Source organism: Oratosquilla oratoria, chromosome 7 (genome assembly GCF_046742065.1).
Source record: "Oratosquilla oratoria isolate Oo_2021 chromosome 7, ASM4674206v1, whole genome shotgun sequence".
Classification (NCBI taxonomy): Eukaryota; Metazoa; Arthropoda; class Malacostraca; order Stomatopoda; family Squillidae; genus Oratosquilla; species Oratosquilla oratoria.
Genome location: NC_134783.1, coordinates 33,369,657 through 33,391,288, shown reverse-complemented (window position 1 = coordinate 33,391,288; position 21,632 = coordinate 33,369,657). Strand labels below are relative to the sequence as shown.

The following is a 21,632-nucleotide window of genomic DNA, read 5'->3' as shown; positions in this document are numbered from 1 at the left end:
AAGGAAAGAAGCTCAAGAAAAAAACGAGACCAGAATGGAGTCAGAAAAAGAATTCTACTGGAGAGTAGTGAATATGAAATTGAGGAAATGGACCATAACAGAGAGAAACAAGAAAGAAACAGAAAATACAATGGAAATAACAGAAAGTTAAGAGTGTCCTACACAAATATAGATGGATTAATAACAGGACTGAATGAACTGAACGAGTATCTGAAGGAAAAAGAACCGGACATAATGGGAATTGTAGAGACAAAATTAAAAGGTCCACTACCACCCAACAGCATAGGACACAATGCATATAATTATTGGATTAGAAACAGAGAGATAAAACAAGGGGGTGGAGTTATGTTCCTGACTAAGAAGGATATAAACGTGAAGAGTGTCACATATGGAAAGAACAGAGTAGAGATGATTATGATAAAAGTAGAAGACAGAGATAAGAAGAGCAGAAAGTTTGTAATAAACTACGTGCCCCCAAAAACAGCCTCGTGGGAAGAGAGTGAACATAAAAGTATGTTAGAAGACACAAGAATAACATTAAACAAGATAATGGAAGATGGAGGAAGAATAGTTATGATGGGCGACTTTAATTGCAAAGAAATCTGCTGGGAAGAGATGACCGTAAAGGGCGGAGAAGATTCATGGGGAAATGTTCTACTTGAGATGATTATTGATCACACAATAACACAATGGATCCAAGAGAACACTAGGTATAGAAATGAAAAAGAACCATCAAGACTAGACCTAATAATCACATCAGAACCTGAAATAGTGGAAAAGATAGAATACCAGGCACCAATAAGTAAAAGTGACCACATATTGATAGAACTAGAACTAAATGAGAAAAATACATGAAAAGAGATGAACAATATAGAAAAGGAAGATTGATATATGAAAAAACAAATTTTGATAAAATAAGAGAATTCTTTCAAAATGAAAACTGGGAAAGAATACACAAAGAAGATACAACAGTGGAAGAAATGGAATATTTTGACAAAAAAATTATATAAAAAAAAGGAGTGGAAAAGTATGTCCCAAGACAAAAACAAGAAAAAGAATATGTAAAGTGCTGGTACAAAAAAAGTTGTAGAGTGTTAAAAGACAAAAGAGACAAAGCTTGGACCAAATAGAAGAAAGACAAAAGACCTGAAAATGGAAAATATATACTTGTTATAGAAATGAGTATGTACAAGCGTGCAGAGAGGAAAAGAGGAAATATGAAAAAGATGTCATAGAAAAATGTAAAGATCAACCAAGAATATTCTACAGATTTGTAAACAACAAACTGAAAAACAAACAATCTTGATGTTAGAAAATCGCATGGGCCAGATGAAATAGCAAACTGGATTTTGAAAGAATGCAGAAATGAACTGGCAGACAAAATACATAGCATAATAATTAGTTCCTTGAAAGAAGGAGAAGTTCCAGAAGATTGCAAAAAAGGAAATATAGTACCTATATATAAAGGGGGTAATAAAGAAGACCCTACCAACTATAGACCAGTCTCTCTAACAAGTACAATAGCAAAAATTTGTGAAAGAATTATCAAAAGTAAATGGGTAAGATATTTAGAAAAAAACAGCGTGCTAAATCCAAGTCAACTTGGATTCAGACAAGGACGATCATGCGTCACTAATTTAATATGTTTCTATTCAAGGCTAATAGATATAGTACAAGAAAGAGATGGGTGGGCTGATTGTGCATTTCTAGACCTAAAAAAAGCTTTTGACAAAGTACCACATAAGAAGTTGCTTAAGAAATTAGAAACTGAAGGAGGAATACAGGTAAACTGCTTAAATGGATGGAAGACTTTTTGCAAGAAAGAAAAATGAGAGTAGTGATAAGAGACAAACACTCAAAATGGGATGACGTAATAAGCGGTGTTCCACAAGGAACAGTTCTGGCCCCAATAATGTTTGCTATAGATATTAATGATATGGATGAAGAAATTGAAAGTTATATGAGCTTCTTTGCAGATGATGCAAAACTATTAAAAAAAGTGAACACGGAAGAAGATTGTGAGTCTCTACAGAGTCATCTAAATAAAGTATGGGAATGGAGTAGGAAGTGGGAGATGGAGTTCAACACTAAAAAGTGTAGTATAATGGAATTTGGAAAAAGCAAAAACAGAATAACAGGATCATATAAATTGGGAGAAGAAGGAATAAAAAAAGTAGAAAATGAGAAGGACCTGGGAGTCATTGTTATGAATAATATGTCACCTGAGAAACATATAAATAAGATTTTTGGAGAAACTTATAATGTAATAAGAACAACCAAAGTGGCATTTACATACCTGGATGAAGAAATGGTAAAGAAATTTCTAACCACTCTGATAAGACCAAGATTGGAATATGCAGCAACGATGCGGTCACCAAGTACAAAAAAAATGTATAAAAAAACTTGAAAGAATACAAAGAGCAATTACAAAATTGGCACCAACACTCTCAAAACTATCATATGAAGAGAGACTAGCAAAACTTGAACTACAGACACTAGAGCAAAGAAGAGAGAGAGGAGATTTGACAGTTATTTACAGAATCATGAAAGGCATAGAAATTATTGATAGAGAGAATCTGATAAAATGGGATGATAGAAATACAAGAGGACACGGAAAGAAAATCAAGAAAGACAGCTATAGAAGAGATGTGAAAAAGAACAGCTTTCCTCACAGAGTAATAGACAGTTGGAACAAGTTAGATGAGAAAGTGGTGTGTGCAAAAAGAATACATGAATTTAAAAATAGTTTAGATAAAATGAGATATGAAGAGGGGACACCACGAGCATAGCTCCTCTTCCCGTAAAATACCACTAGGTAAATATACAAAGACACGCGCACACACACACATACACACACTCACACACAGTAACAGCAGTACCCATAGATCGGTCATATATGAGCTCTGAGCTCTCTTCTGGGAGGGTAATAGCTGTCGATCACGAGTCCAGCACGTGATCCAAGACCATGGTGAATCACATACGTAATAAGCTTACTCTCATATGTAAGTATGTGTACATCTACATGCATTCATGCGAATTTACTTTGCTTGCAGGTTGCAAGGATCATGGGAAGTATTATAAGTACGGCAGTATTGTGGAACTGAACGCCATGAAGTGTATACTTAAGGTCTGCTATAATGAGGTCATTGAGAAGTCGAAGGACACATGTCCCTGTAAGTTTCATCTTCCAGTAAACGTCTTCATACACGTTCATATAATGCAAAATAAGGTTGTTTTTGGTTGTTGTTGTTGTTGTTGTTGTTTAGATTTTGCTTCAATTAGAGCCTTCTCATGTGCCCAGTGGTTTCTATTCACGTTTCAGAGAGATTATTAGGAACTTCTGCAGATGTATAAAATTTTTAGTTGACAGGATGTGACACATCATCATATGCACAGATGACGATTTTCAGATGAGGTGATATGTTCACGCATATCCTCATCATTATTACAGGCTGTTACTACAGAGGCAAATTGTACGTGAATGGATCCCATATATATCCAAGTGTTTGTCTCGCTCTCCAGTGCGTCGAAGGGAAATGGGTAGACAGCTGTACCGAAACGACCAATTGTGAGTCACAATATTACTTCTTTGTACATTATCATTGTTTTTTCCTTTTAGCATTGTTGTTCTCATTGTCCTTATTCTAATAAGATAGAATCATAATAGGATGAACAACAATCCTTGATGCCCAGGACTTGTATATAAAGAAATGGAATCTAAAAGTTGCTCACAAAGACAGAATTCCTGAAATCAAAACTAACAAAGCAAAAATTGACCAGATTGTTATCTCTAATGTCTTTCGGTTCTCCTTTGAGTAAGTTTAAACTTCCTAAAGAATTCACAAACTAAAAACTATAAACTATTTTTTTCTAACTTCACGTTTCCAACGTTTGCTCATACCATCCCAGAAGAACTGTATACATTTTGCATTAAAAAATAGTATATTTTATTTTACTGAAACAAATGTCTTTAACGTCCAGTCACTTTAGGTATGAAATAATGGTCTTTGGGAAGTAAACGTTACTCTCAAAGTAGTCACTGGAAGCCTGTTTCAGTATATAGATAATTGACAAGTAACTTTGCAATGGCAAAAAAAAAAAAAATCATAGCATCATTTCTATGAATTTAGGAACAGAAACTGAAAAAACTCCAGCTTGTGAAATCTGGATTTCTTTTTTTTAACTTTATGTGTTTTGAATTCTAATGTATTTTATGATATCGAGTCATATCCCACCATGCCTATGCAGTATTAACTTTGAAAGCCAATAGCCAATTTTGCAAGATCTCCCATAGAAATAATACTTAATTTTTCCAGCTTATCAAACATTGATTTTTTTTTTTTACTCTAATGCCTTTGATGATATTGATCTTTGTCTCATCATGCTACAGCAGTATTAGTAAAGACTTTGAAAACCTATAGGAGATTTTCGTAGGGCTATCTCCCTCCAGATGACTTATTCTTTCATCTTTCCGATGCCAGGTCCCTACTGCTACATTGGGTCCCACTATAAGACCTTCGATGATGTCACATATCACTACGACGCTTACTGTAACTCTACTTTAGTTGTAAGTCGCTACTACAACCCCAGTTACTACAGTATCAACGCTATCTACCTGTCCTTCAAGAGATGTTCCCTTCCATTCAGCAACTCTCTGTCTTGCAACGACGTCCTTACGATCAGACACAGCTGGTATTCTGTGGTCACGATTCGACCAGGAGGACACGTTGAGGTAAGATCTCAATGCTAATAGGTGGTGAGGACTCTGCGCCAAGAAGCGCTGAGTAGCTGCGACTGAAGCCGTCACCTACTGCGCTTTAAGGACTGTTGAGGCAGAGAGCAGACGCTGCTGTGAATTGCATTGTTTCACTGAGAGCCTGCACTCTAACTCTGGTGGGCAAGTGAGTGTGTGTGTGTGTGTGTGTGTGTGTGTGTGTGTGTGTGTGTGTGTGTGTGTGTGTGTGTGTGTGTGTGTGTGTGTGTGTGTGTGTGTGTGTGTGTGTGTGTGTGTGTGTGTGTGTGTGTGTGTGTGTGTGTGTGTGTGTGTGTGTGTGTGTGTGTGTGTGTGTGTGTGTGTGTATTTACCTAGTTGTATTTTACGGGAAGGGGAGCTATGCTCGTGGTGTCCCGTCTTCATTTCTCATTTTATCTAAACTATTTTTAAATTCATGTATTGTTTTTGCACACACCACTTTCTCATCTAACTTGTTCCAACTGTCTATTACTCTGTGAGGAAAGCTGTTCTTTTTCACATCTCTTCTGTAGCTGTCTTTCTTGATTTTCTTTCCGTGCCCTCTTGTATTTCTATCATCCCATTTTATCAGATTCTATCAATAATTTCTATGCCTTTCATGATTCTGTAAATAGCTATCAAATCTCCTCTCTTCTTTGCTCTAGTGTCTGTAGTTCAAGTTTTGCTAGTCTCTCTTCATATGATAGTTTTGAGAGTATTGGTGCCAATTTTGTAATTGCTCTTTGTATTCTTTCAAGTTTTTTTTTTATACATTTTTTTGTACTTGGTGACCACATCGTTGCTGCATATTCCAATCTTGGTCTTATCAGAGTGGTTAGAAATTTCTTCACAATTTCTTCATCCAGGTATGTAAATGCCACTTTGGTTGTTCTTATTACATTATAAGTTTCTCCAAAAATCTTATTTATATGTTTCTCAGGTGACATATTATTCATAAAATTTACTCCCAGGTCCTTCTCATTTTCTACTTTTTTTATTCCTTCTTCTCCCAATATATATGATCTGTTATTCTGTTTTTGCTTTTTCCAAATTCCATTATACTACACTTTTTAGTGTTGAACTCCATCTCCCACTTCCTCATTCCCATACTTTATTTAGATAACTCTGTAGAGACTCACAATCTTCTTCCGTGTTCACTTTTTTTAATAGTTTTGCATCATCTGCAAAGAAGCTCATATAACTTTCAATTTCTTCATCCATATCATTAATATATATAGCAAACATTATTGGGGCCAGAACTGTTCCTTGTGGAACACCGCTTATTACGTCATCCCATTTTGAGTGTTGGTCTCTTATCACTACTCTCATTTTTCTTTCTTGCAAAAAGTCTTCCATCCATTTAAGCAGTTTGCCCTGTATTCCTCCTTCAGTTTCTAATTTCTTAAGCAACTTCTTATGTGGTACTTTGTCAAAAGCTTTTTTTAGGTCTAGAAATGCACAATCAGCCCACCCATCTCTTTCTTGTACTATATCTATTAGCCTTGAATAGAAACATATTAAATTAGTGACGCACGATCGTCTCTGTCTGAATCCAAATTGCCTTGGATTTAGCACGCTGTTTTTTTATTTTATTTTTTATTTTTTTTTTACCCATTTACTTTTGATAATTCTTTCACAAATTTTTGCTATTGTACTTGTTAGAGAGACTGGTCTATAGTTGGTAGGGTCTTCTTTATTTCCTCCTTTATGTATAGGTACTATATTTGCTTTTTTCCAATCTTCTGGAACTTTTCCTTCTTTCAAGGAACTATTTATTATGCTATGTATTTTGTCTGCCAGTTCATTTCTGCATTCTTTCAAAATCCAGTTTGCTATTTCATCTGATCCATGCGATTTTCTAACATCAAGATTACTCAGGTGTTTCATTATTTTATTATTTGTTTCTTCTATTTCTTTCATAGGGGGGACTTTCTCTTTCCATTCGATCTCTTCCGGTTGTATATTCTCCCTTGTAAACACTGATTTAAAATGCCTGTTAATAATTTCCACCATTTCTATTTCCTCTATGTATTCAGCTCCTCCTTGTCTTAATTTCTCCAAATCTTGTTTGCTTTCAGTTTGTTGTTTACAAATCTGTAGAATAGTTTTGGTTGATCTTTACATTTTTCTATGACATCTTTTTCATATTTTCTCTTTTCCTCTCTGCACGCTTGTACATACTCATTTCTATAACAAGTATATATTTTCCATTTATCAGGTCTTTTGTCTTTCTTCTATTTGGTCCAAGCTTTGTCTCTTTTGTCTTTTAACTCCCTACAACTTTTGTTGTACCAGCACTTTACATATTCTTTTTCTTGTTTTTGTCTTGGGACATACTTTTCCACTCCTTTTTTACAACTTTTTTTCAAAATATTCCATTTCTCTTCTACTATTGTATCTTCTTTGTGTATTCTTTCCCAGTTTTCATTTTGAAAGAATTCTCTTATTTTATAAAAAAAAAATTCATACATCAATCTTCCTTTTCTATATTGTTCATTTCTTTTCATGTATTTTTTCTCATTTAGTTCTAGTTCTATTAATATGTGGTCACTTTTACTTATTGGTGCCTGGTATTCTATCTTTTCCACTATTTCAGGTTCTGATGTGATTATTAGGTCTAGTCTCGATGGTTCTTCTTCATTTCTATACCTAGTGTTCTCCTGAATCCATTGTGTCATTGTGTGGTCAATAATCATCTCAAGTAGAATATTTCTCCATGAGTCTTCTCCACCCTTTACGGTCATCTCTTCCCAGCAGATTTCTTTGCAATTAAAGTCGCCCTTCATAACTATTCTTCCTCCATCTTCCATTATCATGTTTAGTGTTATTCTTGTGTCTTCTAACATACTTTTATGTTCACTCTCTTCCCACGAGGCTGTTTTTGGGGGCACGTAGTTTATTACAAACTTTCTGCTCTTCTTATCTCTGTCTTCTACTTCTATCATAATCATCTCTACTCTATTCTTTCCATATGTGACACTCTTCATGTTTATATCCTTCTTAGTCAGGAACATAACTCCACCCCTTTGTTTTATCTCTCTGTATCTAATCCAATAATTATATGCATTGTGTCCTATGCTATTGGGTGGTAGTGGACCTTTTAATTTTGTCTCTACAATTCCCATTATGTCCGGTTCTTTTTCCTTCAGATACTCGTTCAGTTCATTCAGTCCTGTTATTAATCCATCTATATTTGTGTAGGACACTCTTAACTTTCTGTTATTTCCATTGTATTCTCTGTTTCTTTTATGTTTCTCTCTGTTATGGTCCATTTCCTCAATTTCATATTCACTACTCTCCAGTAGAATTCTTCTTTTTCTGACTCCGTTCTAGTCTCGTTTTTTCTTTAGCTTCTTTCCTTTTCAATTTTTCTTCCTCTCTTTCCTCTTTATTCATTTCTCTTTTTATCCATACCTTTTTATATTGTTCACTTGCTGCTAGCCTCCCTGTTTTTGGTAAGATATTCTCTGCTGTTGTTTGTGACCTGAATTTAATCTTAATTGGTCTGGTCTTATCTGTAATATATTTTCTGAGCCTAAACATCTCCTCGATTCGTATCATTATTTGAGGTTCATCTTCCTGGACAAATTCTAGTAAACTGCTTACTTTTTATTTTTCCTCACTGATTCTTCAAGTTCTATCTAGGTTATGTTTCTCTTCCATTCCTAATATAATTATACATTTATTTTCATCTGCTAAGTCTCTTACTATATTCTCCTTCTGTCTCATCACTTTGATAACTGAGTCTTCAGTTTGTTCTTTAATTTACTGTTTAATTTTGTCTGTAAATGCAACTTTACTGTTTTCCTGGATTTTTCTCCAACCCTGTGTTTCTTTTGCTATGGCCTCTTTATTGTCTTTATTGTTCCTTTTTAATTTTTCATTCTCCTCTTTTACTTTTTTTAACTGTTTTTTTTTTATTTCTTCTATTTCATTAGTTAAATTTTTGTTCGCCTTCTCTAGTTCTTCCAATCTTTCAACTCTCTGCGCAATGTTGGTTACGTTACTGAACCTATCTTCCCAATGTTCGATCATCTTATCAAGTTTCTCCTCTCGTCTTGTCAATCGGGGGAGGTTAGTATCGCCCCCACCCTCATTAAATCCCTGGAAATTATTATCCTCACCTTCCATTGTGCTGCTCTTATCTATATTTCTAATCTTTACAATTTTGTTAATCCCATCACCAGAATCATCGGTCCTCCGTTTGTTTACAAGACGTCTGGCCTCATGGACCAAGTCCTTCCCTTCCTCATTTCCTTCCATTTCCCTCAGTAATCCCTCCCCTTCTCCTTTTTCCTCACTTTCCCACGACACCACGAGTTATCCCCTTCCCTGTAAATACAATAGGTACTTCCTTTGCGTAGATCCACGAAAATTTCCCTTTTTTTCAGAACTCTAATCTTCGCCGTCCATCCGACAAAAGTGTGTGTGTGTGTGTGTGTGTGTGTGTGTGTGTGTGTGTGTGTGTGTGTGTGTGTGTGTGTGTGTGTGTGTGTGTGTGTGTGTGTGTGTGTGTGTGTGTCTGTGTGTGTAAGATCACAGTATTACCCATAGATCGGGCCATATTGAGCCCAGAGCTCTAATCCGGGAGGGTTATAGCTGTTGATCTAGTTTCCAGCATATGATCTAAGAACGTTCTGAATCACACACACACACACACACACACACACACACACACACACACACACACACACACACACACACACACACACACACACACACACACACACACACACACACACAAGAAAAAAAATGAGAGTAGCGATAAGAGACAAACACTCAAAATGGGATGACGTAATAAGTAGTGTTCCACAAGGAACAGTTCTAGCCCCAATAATGTTTGCTATATATATTAATGATATGGATGAAGAAATTGAAAGTTATATGAGCTTCTTTGCAGATGTATAAGTTAGACAATTTTATTGTGAAAAAAGTAGTAGCCCACACGTCCGCTGCCGCGAACGGGTCAGGTTGACATTAGATCCTCGCAACCTCTCCTGGTTCCTTCCCTGACCTCATACTCTTTGTATATATTCTTGTGTACTTTTTCTTTTCTATGTATGAGGATGTTGAATATGCGAAAGCGCTTGGTCATCAGTTTTTCTTTTTTCCATGGTGGTTTTTCCGCATATTTAGAATCACGAGTTTATGTGATTTCTCATGCTATATATATACATATATATATATATATTTATATATATATATATGTATATATATACATATATATATATATGTATATATATATATACATATATATATGTATATAAATATACATATATATGTATATATATATATATATATATGTATATGTAAATATATATACATATATATATGTATATATATATACATTTATATATATCATATATATATATATATATATGTGTGTGTGTGTGTCTATATACATATATATATATGCTAATAAGAACACGGGTACGTGTGTTCATTTATGCAAAGTAGACCACTTGGAAAAAAGAAACTAACGAAGCAGAGCGCTTTCGTATATTACATCTTCAGTGCAACAAGTACTTGTTGCACTGAAGATGTAATATACGAAAGCGCTCTGCTTCGTTAGTTTATTTTTTCCAAGTGGTCTACTTTGCATATATACATATAAATATATACATATATATACATATACATATATATACATATATACATATAAATATATACATATACATATATATACATATATGCATATATATATACATATACATATATATACATTTATATATATACATATATATATACATATACATATATATACATATACATATATATATATGTGTGTGTATATACATATATATATATACATATACATATATATATATACAGTATATATATATATATATATATATATATAGTTAGTTAGTTATGACAATGTTGGAAAGATACTTGTTAACTGTAAGGGCATACCGAGTGCCCAAGCCACAACAAAGTTAGAATGGGGTCATGAAAACGTATCAGACTATTGGTATGCTGAAAGACAGAGGACAGTGTTAGCCATTTAATATTACAGTAAAAAATATAATCAAAGAGATACAATAACCAACCAAAATATAATCTTAATCCTAACATATAATATATACAGAAAGAATGGGGAATGAGGGAGTGAGATATGTTGTAGATTGATAAAGGATAAGATTGAAACTTGGAACGTCGAGTCGTCCTTTGTCCAATTCAGAGGAGGCAGGCGCTGGCAGCTAAGCTAGAGGCGAGTCTGCTGAGTTTTGGGAATGTCTGGCTTATATAGTCGATCTAGGCTGACGTCTTGGCCAGTGGTCGGCCGAATGAATTATCGCTGTGCTGAGAAACAACCTAAGTGGGGGGAGGGGGAGAAGGCAGACTGCTTGTTTCTTCGAACAAATGGTGAAATAGAAGAATAAGGGTAGTTTGAAGGGTGTCATTTAGGTGAATGGGTATCTTGACACTCGAATGGGGTATCGTGTCACCTGGCTAGGGGTAGTATCGTGACAATATATATATATATATATATATATATATATATATATATATATATATATATATATATACATACAGTCTTCTCTCATTTTCAGGTCAACGGAAACCCTGTGACTGAGTTTCCCATCGACGGCCACTACAACCATCCCTTCATCTACGAAACAGCCAACGCCATCGTTGTTGTCACATTCTTAGATATTGTGGTATGTTATTCGCCACATTTTTAAATCTTGCGGTATGTTATTATCTTATTTCCCTCTTCTATCAGTACATAATCCTCGTGATATTCTTAACGATATACTATGGGAGAAAGAAGGAGACGCTGATCTTTTTATAAGACCACAATTCAAGACCTTAGCTTGATCAGTGTACAGTTAATGTACACTGAACTAGCAGTGTCATGTTCAGTGCACTGTTTCATAACAGTACTGCTGTATAGTGAGTCAAAGGTTTGCAACAGCCGGTATCCAAGTAACCAAGTAAGTCTTGTATTAGATGCAGTATAATCATTATCATCACTTACACTAACAAGGGCATGGTACTACTATTTCTGTGATGAGTTATCATTGCTATCCATAGTTGCTCTCTATGTTGATTATGAATTACTGGTAATATTGTCACCATTACCATCACTGGCTAAATTTAACATTATTGATTATGCTAGTATCGTCTCTTCGTCATTATCGTCACTACCACTACTACCTCTACTGATGTTACTGTTACCACCACCAGTCCTACCATCACTACCATGACTCCAAACGAATCTACCACCACCCCTACAATCATCATCGCTACTATCACCACCCCTATTACTACTACAACAACAACCACCTCTAAAGACTTGGTGTAACCCTCTTTTTTTTTTCTTCTTTTTTTTTTCTTATCGTATGGTCTATTGCAGATGGCTGAGTAACTAAGTTTATATTGCGCTAAGGGACATATCATAATAAGGAATCACGATCAATATGTTTCAAATGTTGTCTTGTAGAATTTATTTCACTTTCTTTTAACTATTAATTTTCCCTTACTGCTCAACCGTAACAAGGTATAACGGATTAATAATAATGATAATTGATCACGATTTTCATTGACCGGATACCCACAGCTCCAGAATAGCTGTCAACGGTTCTCGGGCCCTCCCGTAGATCTCTTTAGTAACAAAAAAAAAAGAAAAAAACAAAAAAAAGGAATGATATATACATTGTATTAGTGTGGGACTGTTTTTTATGTCATCGGATTATAGCAGTAGTAGGATGAAGGAACTAGCCGCTGCTTTCCAGCAGTCATGAAAGTGGAGTAAATGCAGTTGAAGCTGACGAAGAGATCTTGGCCCTGATCTGGAGTCCAATGCCAGCCTCTCATGCTTTCCTTGTGTCCCCATCAACATCATTGATATATCTGAACAAGTGAACATAGTTTCGTGCCACTACTACTATTACTACCCTCACTACCACTACTGCGACTATTCACTTCAACTTGAAAGATCCCTCAGCCCAAACATATGGTTTTGCCTTCTTCACTTTTGGTCTGACCGTATCGTCCTCTCATTCTTTCCAGGTTCAGTACGGGAAAGGCTTCAACCCAACTATACGTATCTATGCTCCTACTTGGGCAAGATTTTCCAGGATTCACGGTCTCTGCGGCGCCTATAATGGTTTTACCTACAGAGATCTGACACCTCAGACAAATTACTATTATTGGCCTTACAGCACCTACTACAACACAATTGATTATTTCGTCAACTCCTGGAAGGTAAGATTCCCTGAAAATGTCAACGTTTGTACACACACACACACATACATACATACATATGCAGAAAAAACACTGGTAAATAAGAAACGTAGTCCGAACGTTTTCGTCTATTTAAGACATCATCAAGGGAATACAGTAAGGGAGATATAGACAGTATATATAAGTAACACACAAGATTCGGGATCAATTGGTTCAATTTCTCATGGAACACTTCAAATGGGCCCCAACTGTCATCCCACGCCGAAAAGATATCGTCTACGTACCTGAGCCAAATCATTTCGGGTGGTTTGATGCTGGGCAAAAGGGTACACTCAAAATACTCCATGTATAAATTGGCCAAAACAGGAGACAAATTGGAACCCATACTGCAACCGAATTTTTGACGGAAGAATTGGTCTTGAAAGGAAAAAACATTTGAAGAAACACAAAGGCGAACTAAAGCAAGAATTTTGTTGACAGGGAGGGGGAAAATGTCTTGAAACTGTTGCAGTTTGGTTTCAAGACCAATTCTTCCGTCAAAAATTCGGTTGCAGTATGGGTTCTAATTTGTCTCCTGTTTTGGCCATTTTATACATGGAGTATTTTGAGTGTACCCTTTTGCCCAGCATCAAACCACCCGAAATGATTTGGCTCAGGTACGTAGACGATATCTTTTCGGCGTGGGATGACAGTTGGGGCCCATTTGAAGTGTTCCATGAGAAATTGAACCAATTGACCCCGAATCTTAAATTTAAAGTTGAATGGGAAGAAGGACACCAAATCCCTTTCTTGGATATTTTGATAAGAAGAACTGATGATAATTTATTCTTTACAGTGTACCGTAAGCCCACCCACTCAGGGAGTTACCTTCACTTTTTTAGCAATCACCCTGACAATGTTAAGAAAAGTGTTGCCTCTGGCCTTTTCTTGAGGGCTTTCAGGACTTGCCGTCCTCAATTTCTGGACCATGAGATTGAGGGGATCAAATGTCAACTTGAGAAGTTGGCTTATCCACCTTGGTTTCTGGACCAAGCCCTCAGTAAGGCTAGGGCCAACCATTTTAAAACTTCCGTCCCCTCAAGTTTTCACCGCTCCTTTAAGGACATTTTAAAAATTCCATTCAATAATACCATCAGTTCTTCTACTAAGTTGTTTCCTCATGAACGTCTCACTATTGCCTATCACTATCCTAACACCGTGCGTAAGCAAATTGTGAACGTTCAACAAAAACCGAAGGAAGTTGAGTCACCTGGTGTTTATTGTTTGCCCTGCAAAGATTGTGATTTGGTTTACTTGGGTCAAACCGGGAGAGACTTGAACACTAGATTGGCAGAACATAAAAGGTTAATTAGGTATGGGCAAGAAAATTCGGCTGTATTTCTTCATGTCAAAAATAAGAATCATTCTTTCGATTGGGGTAAGGCCAGATTAGTGTTCAAGTCCCACTGCGGTTTCAGGAGGAAAATAGTCGAATCAGCATTAATTGAGGAATGCCATAATATTAATATTTCTAAAGGGCAGTGGACACCTGACATCAATTCACGCGCAGCAGTTAACAAGCTGGTACTAACCTTACAACCCCCCCTCTCCTCACCCCCTCCCTCCTCCGCCACCCCAGTTTGCCCCGCGCCTGAGTGAGGTCATCTGTCCACATTTCTTCTTCTCTGTAGCTTATAAGTCCCCTCTGTACTCTACCCTATGTACTTTCCTGAAGAGGGCTACAGTTGATAGCCGAAATATAGGATTCTTCTTTATTCGAAGTTTATTTTCTCCGACAGTGGGTTCCTGTGTGGCATATATATATATATATATATATATATATATATATATATATATATATATATATATATATATATATATATATATATATATATATGCATATATAATGTGTATATATATTCTGTTGAAGTCGACAGCAGTTACAGCATTATTCAGTTTGCAGTTTGCTTTTTCAATTTTTCTAACGGTGTTCCGATCTTCGTAGGCGAGGGTATTAAGTAAGTTTCTAAAATCCATAATATGGATTTTAGAAACTTACTTAGTACCCTCGCCTACGAAAATCGGATCACCGTTAGAAAAATTGAAAAAGCAAACTGCAAACTGAATAATGCTGTAACTGCTGTCGACTTTAACAGAACATGTATTCTGAATGGCCTTTATCCCAAATATATATATATATACATATATAGTTCATATATAATGTCAAGAACCATTTTAGTAGTCCCCTCACTCGCACCCAACCATCCAACAGCATTCCATAGTACTAAATTAGTCCAGACACACAACCTTTTTTCTTTTTCCTTCTGCTGTGATCGATTCACGAACCTGATTATATTTCTTAGTCACAGGATCCCTGCGAAACCTGCACGGAAGATGATCAACCCCATGGGCGCAACTGCTCGTCCTTTACCGAAACTGAGATGACCGAAATAGAGAACAACTGTGAAGACCTTTACGTACGCATAAGTGTCATTTTAAGAAAACACACGCATTCCTGACTCAGACACCCTATTTTCCCTTTCTAAGTATTTGAGTTAAGTATAGATATAAATATAGACATGTTGATGCACATGTACATATTATGAAAGTTTACTTGCTAGCGTATATATCCACATTGCACGTACCTTTTTCAATGACGACATCGAGTCACGCCGACACTCCTTTATACAAGTTGGTGGTGAGGAGCGTGCGCCAGGAGGCGCTTAGTAGTTGTGGCCGAAGCCTTCACGTTTTCCCTATGCACTTGGAGTGTTGGGACTGGTTATTATCACTGTTGGGTATTAGAGAAGAGATGGCGATTCGAACCCACAACAAGGCAAATACGAGACCAGCACGCTTCAGATTACTCCACTGGTATGAGTTTATTTGTCCTTCTAACTCCTCTCGCAGGATAACGCTGGATGCAGTGGGACTTCTCTTAGCAACACTGACTACGTAGACGCCTGCAAAAGGTCCATGTGTGCTTGTCTGCCCTGCCAGACGGATCAGTGTTGGGCGTATCTCCTCAATGCCTATAATAAAGACTGCGTCATGAGCGGAGGCACAATTAATCGTGGTAAGTTCATCGAACCCTGCTACTATCATAGTCCCCATTACCAGAAAATTTGTCATATTGTATTGATATTTCTTCACCTTACAACCACTGAAGCAGAGTGAGAAAGTCTCTTACCCCCTTTGTGGATGCTTTTGTTTCTCCTATAAAATGGCTTGAACCTTTCCTCGGAAAATATGGAGATCCTCTGAGGTTGCAACTGTTTACTTATAGAATATCACTGACTTGTTAGAATTTATAAAACAAACAAATAACTAGAAAACAAAGTGCCTGATAGTTAGACGCTAAGGGTCCTATTTCCAAGTTAGGGTTTCACGTTAGAAAAATATTTCATATTCGTGATAATCAAGAGTTACTATGACGACTTTCTTCATTTTTCTTATCATTATTATTATAGCCATTACCACACACATGGCAGAGTCAAAGTACATACTACGTACAAAATAAATAAAACCCATCTCGGATCCTTAGAGATGAAGGTTCGCTTTTTCCCCCACCACATTATTTTGGTTAAAAACATTGCATCTGGCCCATTTGATACAGGGAAGATCATTTGACACTCCCTAAATCCTTGTTTTACAAAGCACGCCATCATCACTTTTCACTCCAAAGTCCCACCTGATATCAATGGCCAACACATCCTTGCCTCTTGATATTCACGCGGCCTATGTATCCCTTCTATTCGGACTTCCGGCTCCACCTTTTTACAAAAAAGAATATTTATCCTTTCTAAAGATTATGAATAGGTACATTCATCCAATACATATAAGTCTTCAGGTACAGAGTATACAACTATCGAAAACAAGAATGTTTCACGTACAATTACTGAAGTGGAAATAAAACTAACCTCAATATTTTTTCCCACAGAATGTTCTGCTTAAGAAAAAAAAAAAAAACAGATACCAATACTACCACTGTTGCCAAACGATGATGGAATGGAAAACCCATATATTCTCTGCTGATTGGAACAAGACCCCCATGCTTTATGCATCTCTCAATGCATGAAGCATTTTCAACAACAAACAGCAATACTACATTCTTACTTCCTCTTACTTTAGCTCCCAGTAGCAGGCGGTACGCCTGTCAGCGGTACCAGCATGTTTTTTCATCTGGCTCTATCTTGAAGTACCCCTCCCTACTTCAGAGTTTTCGATGTTGGGCAAGTCATACGGTTTTAAATTGACAGGGTATTTTTTGTGTACAAACACGTTAACAAGTCAATCCATAATCATAACACCTGGAAAAAAATCTACCATCTAAATCAGCAAAATTAATCAGTCATACCCATCCCTTAATGCTCAATTGCAGAATCTAAATTTTGACAGAGTTAATATCATAACACGAAGGTTGATTTAGAACTTTCCGTCTAACGGGCGTTTCTAACGTTACGTTAACTATGACGTCATTTTATGACCACCCAATTGGCTCTTATGTTGGCCCACTGAACGAACCTACTGTACACTTGTCGGAGCAGACCACGAGCTACCTTTAACGAGACTTTCTTTGCAAAAGCGGACCACAAGGTGGTCATCATACGACGTTAGTGTTTTCAACATAACATTAGTAACGGTCACCAAAACTATGTTAATCGGCCTCATGAAAAAGAAGTGAATAACTCAAAGCCACTTACATTTGTTTCGAATTTAAGGTACTCAAATGCACACACACACACACACACACACACACACACACATACACACGAACACACATACACAACTCGCCGACGCAGTGGTAGCGTTCCCAACTGCTACTACAGCTGCCCGAATTCGAATCCCGCCCAGGGCTGAAATAATTTCAGTATCGCTGTGCTGTGAGTCTTTACTCCAACTGTCGTGGGCGGGGACTTGTGTGCGTGTCAGGTCACAGCATTACCCATAGATATACATGAGCTCTGAGCTCATCTGAGAGGGAAGTAACTGTCGATCACGAGTCCAACATGTGATCCATGACCATGGTGAATTACACACATACACACACACACACTAGTAATATACTAATGCACACGCAATTGTACAGGTAAAATCCACATACAGTATGAATAACGGACAACATATAAAATACACTCACTTATGACTGACGTTCTTTCTATCGCTCCCTATTAATTGTACAGATTGTATCTGTTACTGATATCAACACGGGGATTTTTTATAGAATTTTTCCGTTAGAAGCATTAGAAAAAAAAATTACATATTATCTAATAAAATAAGATTTCAAAAACAAATCCCCAAATATTTGAGCGGCAGCTTGTTACACTGTGCAAGATAACCTAGAAAGCTTTAGAATGACATTACTCAGAATCGTACAAGAACACATGGGGCACTACCACCGTGCAGAACCTTTGCAAATGTTCATCTTGACATACAGCACTTCTGTGATGCACTCTTCATTGTGAGGATTGAATAAATTACCACTGCATTCATTCTCGTTTTTGTGTTTCCCTACCACAAGAGTCTCCGAGCTTTGCACGGAAATGGCAGACTCTTCCACTTCTAAATGCATCTGGAAGGAGTGACCTGGGAACGTCTGAAAACTTCTTTGAAAGAGGAGTTGAGCGCCATACAGACGACTAATGAATGCAAAAGTTCAAGCTGATTATAATTGCAATACTTCTTACGATGGTGGAGTTTAATTGTGGGTTCAAATCCCGCACAACTCTCTAATTCTTAGCAGTGACTATTGTTTGTCCCAGCAGTCCCTTAAGAGCATAAGGGAAAGGTTACGGCTCCGGCTATGGCTACACGCGTCCTGGCATAGGTTCCTCACCTATATGTTACAGGTCGTTTTATACCGTTTGGAGAATTCCTGAAGACTTCATATGTGAAATTCTATCCATTGTCCCTCAAAGAAGAAATAGAACGTTATTGAAAATATCAGAGTTCATTCACACACACAAACACAAACACACACACACACACACACACACACACACACACACACACACACACACACACACACACACACACACACACACACACACTTATGTCGGACAGACGGCGAGGATTGACGTCCTGAAGAAAAAGTTAAATTTTCGTGGATCTCAACGCAAAGGAAGTACCTATTGTATTTGCAGGGAAGGGGATTACTCGTGGTGTAGTGGGAAAGTGAGGAAAAAGGAGAAGGGGAGGGATTACTGAGGGAAATGGAAGGCAATGAGGAAGGAGAGGACTTGGTCCAGGCAGGCAGACGCCATGTAAACAAGCGCGGGCCAGAGCAATTTAGTGACGATGAAGGGACTAACAAAAATGTAAAGATTAGAAACATAGATAAGAGCAGCACAATAGAAGGTGAGGATAATAATTTCCATGGATTTAATGAGGGGGGGGGTGGATACCAACCTCCCCCGACTGGCAAGACTAGAACAAAAACTTGAACAAATGAACAAACATTGGGAGATTAGGTTCGGTAGAATGTCAAAAATAGCGCAAAGGGTTGAAAGATTGGAACAACTAGAGAGGGCGAACAAAAACTTAACTAATGAAATAGAAGAACTAAAAAGTCAGTTAAAAGAAGTAAGAGAGGAGAATGAAGAATTAAAAAGAGGCCATAGCAAAAGAAGCACAGGGGTGGAGAAAAATACAGGAAAACAGTAAAGTTGCATTTACTGATATAATTAAACAACAAATGAAAGAACAAACTGAAGACTCAGTTATCAAAGTGATGAGACAGAAGGAGAATATTGTAAGAGACTTAGCAGATATAAAGAAATGTATAATTATATTAGGAATGGAAGAGAAACATAACCTAGATAGAACCACTGAATCAATGAGGAAAATGAAAAAATAAGCAGATTACTAGAATTAGTTCAGGAAGATCAACCTAAAATAATGAAACAAATTGAAGAGAAGTTTAGACTCGGAAAGTATAGTACAGGTAAGACCAGACCAATTAAGATTAAATTCAGATCACAAACAACAGCAGAGAATATCTTAGCAAAAACAGGGAAGCTAGCAGCAAGTGAACAATATAAAAAGGTATGGATAAAAAGAGAAATGAATAAAGAGGAAAGAGAGGAAGAAAAATTTAAAAGGAAAGAAGCTAAAGAAAAAAACGAGACCAGAACGGAGTCAGTAAAATAATTCTACTGGAGAGTAGTGAATATGAAATTGAGGAAATGGACCATAACAGAGAGAAACAAAAAAGAAATAGAGAATACAATGGAAATAACAGAAAGTTAAGAGTGTCCTACACAAATATAGATGGATTAATAACAGGACTGAATGAACTGAACGAGTATCTGAAGGAAAAAGAACCGAACATAATGGGAATTGTAGAGACAAAATTAAAAGGTCCACTACCACCCAACAGCATAGGACACAATGCATATAATTATTGGATTAGAAACAGAGAGATAAAACAAGGGGGTGGAGTTATGTTCCTGACTAAGAAGGATATAAACGTGAAGAGTGTCACATATGGAAAGAATAGAGTAGAGATAATTATGATAGAAGTAGAAGACAGAGATAAGAAGAGCAGAAAGTTTGTAATAAACTACGTGTCCCAAAAAACAGCCTCGTGGGAAGAGAGTGAACATAAAAGTATGTTAGAAGACACAAGAATAACACTAAACAAGATAATGGAAAATGAAGGAAGAATAGTTATGATGGGCGACTTTAATTGCAAAGAAATCTGCTGGGAAGAGATGACCGTAAAGGGTGGAGAAGACTCATGGGGAAAAGCTCTACTTGAGATGATTATTGACCACACAATGACACAAAGGATCCAAGAGAACACTAGGTATAGAAATGAAGAAGAACCATCGAGACTAGACCTAATAATCACATCAGAACCTGAAATAGTGGAAAAGATAGAATACCAGGCACCAATAAGTAAAAGTGGCCACATATTGATAGAACTAGTACTAAATAAGAAAAAATACATGAAAAGAAATGAACAATATAGAAAAGAAAGATTGATGTATGAAAAAAAAAATTGATCAAATAAGAGAATTCTTTCAAAATGAAAACTGGGAACGAATGCACAAAGAAGATACAACAGTAGAAGAGAAATGGAATATTTTGACAACAAATTATAAAAAAAGGAGTGGAAAAGTATGTCCCAAGACAAAAACAAGAAAAAGAATATGTAAAGTGCTGATACAACAAAAGTTGTAGGGAGTTAATGAAAAAAGAGACAAAGCTTGGACCAAATGGAAGAAAGACAAGACCTGAAAAATGGAATATGTACAAGCGTGCAGAGAGGAAAAGAGAAAATATGAAAAACATGTCATAGAAAAATGTAAAGATCAACCAAAACTATTCTACAGATTTGTAAACAACAAACTGAAAAACAAACAAAACTTGGAGAAATTAAGACAAGGAGGAGTTGAATACACAGAGGAAATAGAAATGGCGGAAATTATTAACAGGCATTTTAAATCAGTGTTTACAAGGGAGACCATACAACCGGAAGAGATCGAATGGAAAGAGAAAGTCCCCCCTATGAAAGAAATAGAAGTAACAAAGTATGAAATAATGAAACATTTGAGTAATCTTGATGTTAGAAAATCGCATGGACCAGATGAAATAGCAAACTGGATTTTGAAAGAATGCAGAAATGAACTGGCAGACTAAATACATAGCATAATAAACAGTTCCTTGAAAGAAGGAAAAGTTCCAGAAGATTGGAAAAAAGCAAATATAGTACCTATATATAAAGGAA

The 21,632-nt window shown here is 36.6% G+C and overlaps 1 protein-coding gene across 1 annotated transcript in view; it reads left to right on the top strand.

Moving 5' to 3' along the window:
• Window positions 1-18,393, top strand: part of LOC143027041 (uncharacterized) — a 41,773-nt gene extending 23,380 nt beyond the window's left edge. The window contains exons 11-18 of the mRNA XM_076187903.1: window positions 3,054-3,173; window positions 3,452-3,568; window positions 4,482-4,732; window positions 11,287-11,394; window positions 12,749-12,943; window positions 15,265-15,378; window positions 15,812-15,977; window positions 16,842-18,393. Of these exons, the coding sequence (XP_076044018.1) occupies window positions 3,054-3,173; window positions 3,452-3,568; window positions 4,482-4,732; window positions 11,287-11,394; window positions 12,749-12,943; window positions 15,265-15,378; window positions 15,812-15,977; window positions 16,842-16,855 (1,085 nt within the window). The 3' untranslated portion in view covers window positions 16,856-18,393. The remainder of the gene's footprint in view (window positions 1-3,053; window positions 3,174-3,451; window positions 3,569-4,481; window positions 4,733-11,286; window positions 11,395-12,748; window positions 12,944-15,264; window positions 15,379-15,811; window positions 15,978-16,841) is intronic.
• The last annotated feature ends 3,239 nt before the right edge of the window (window positions 18,394-21,632 follow it).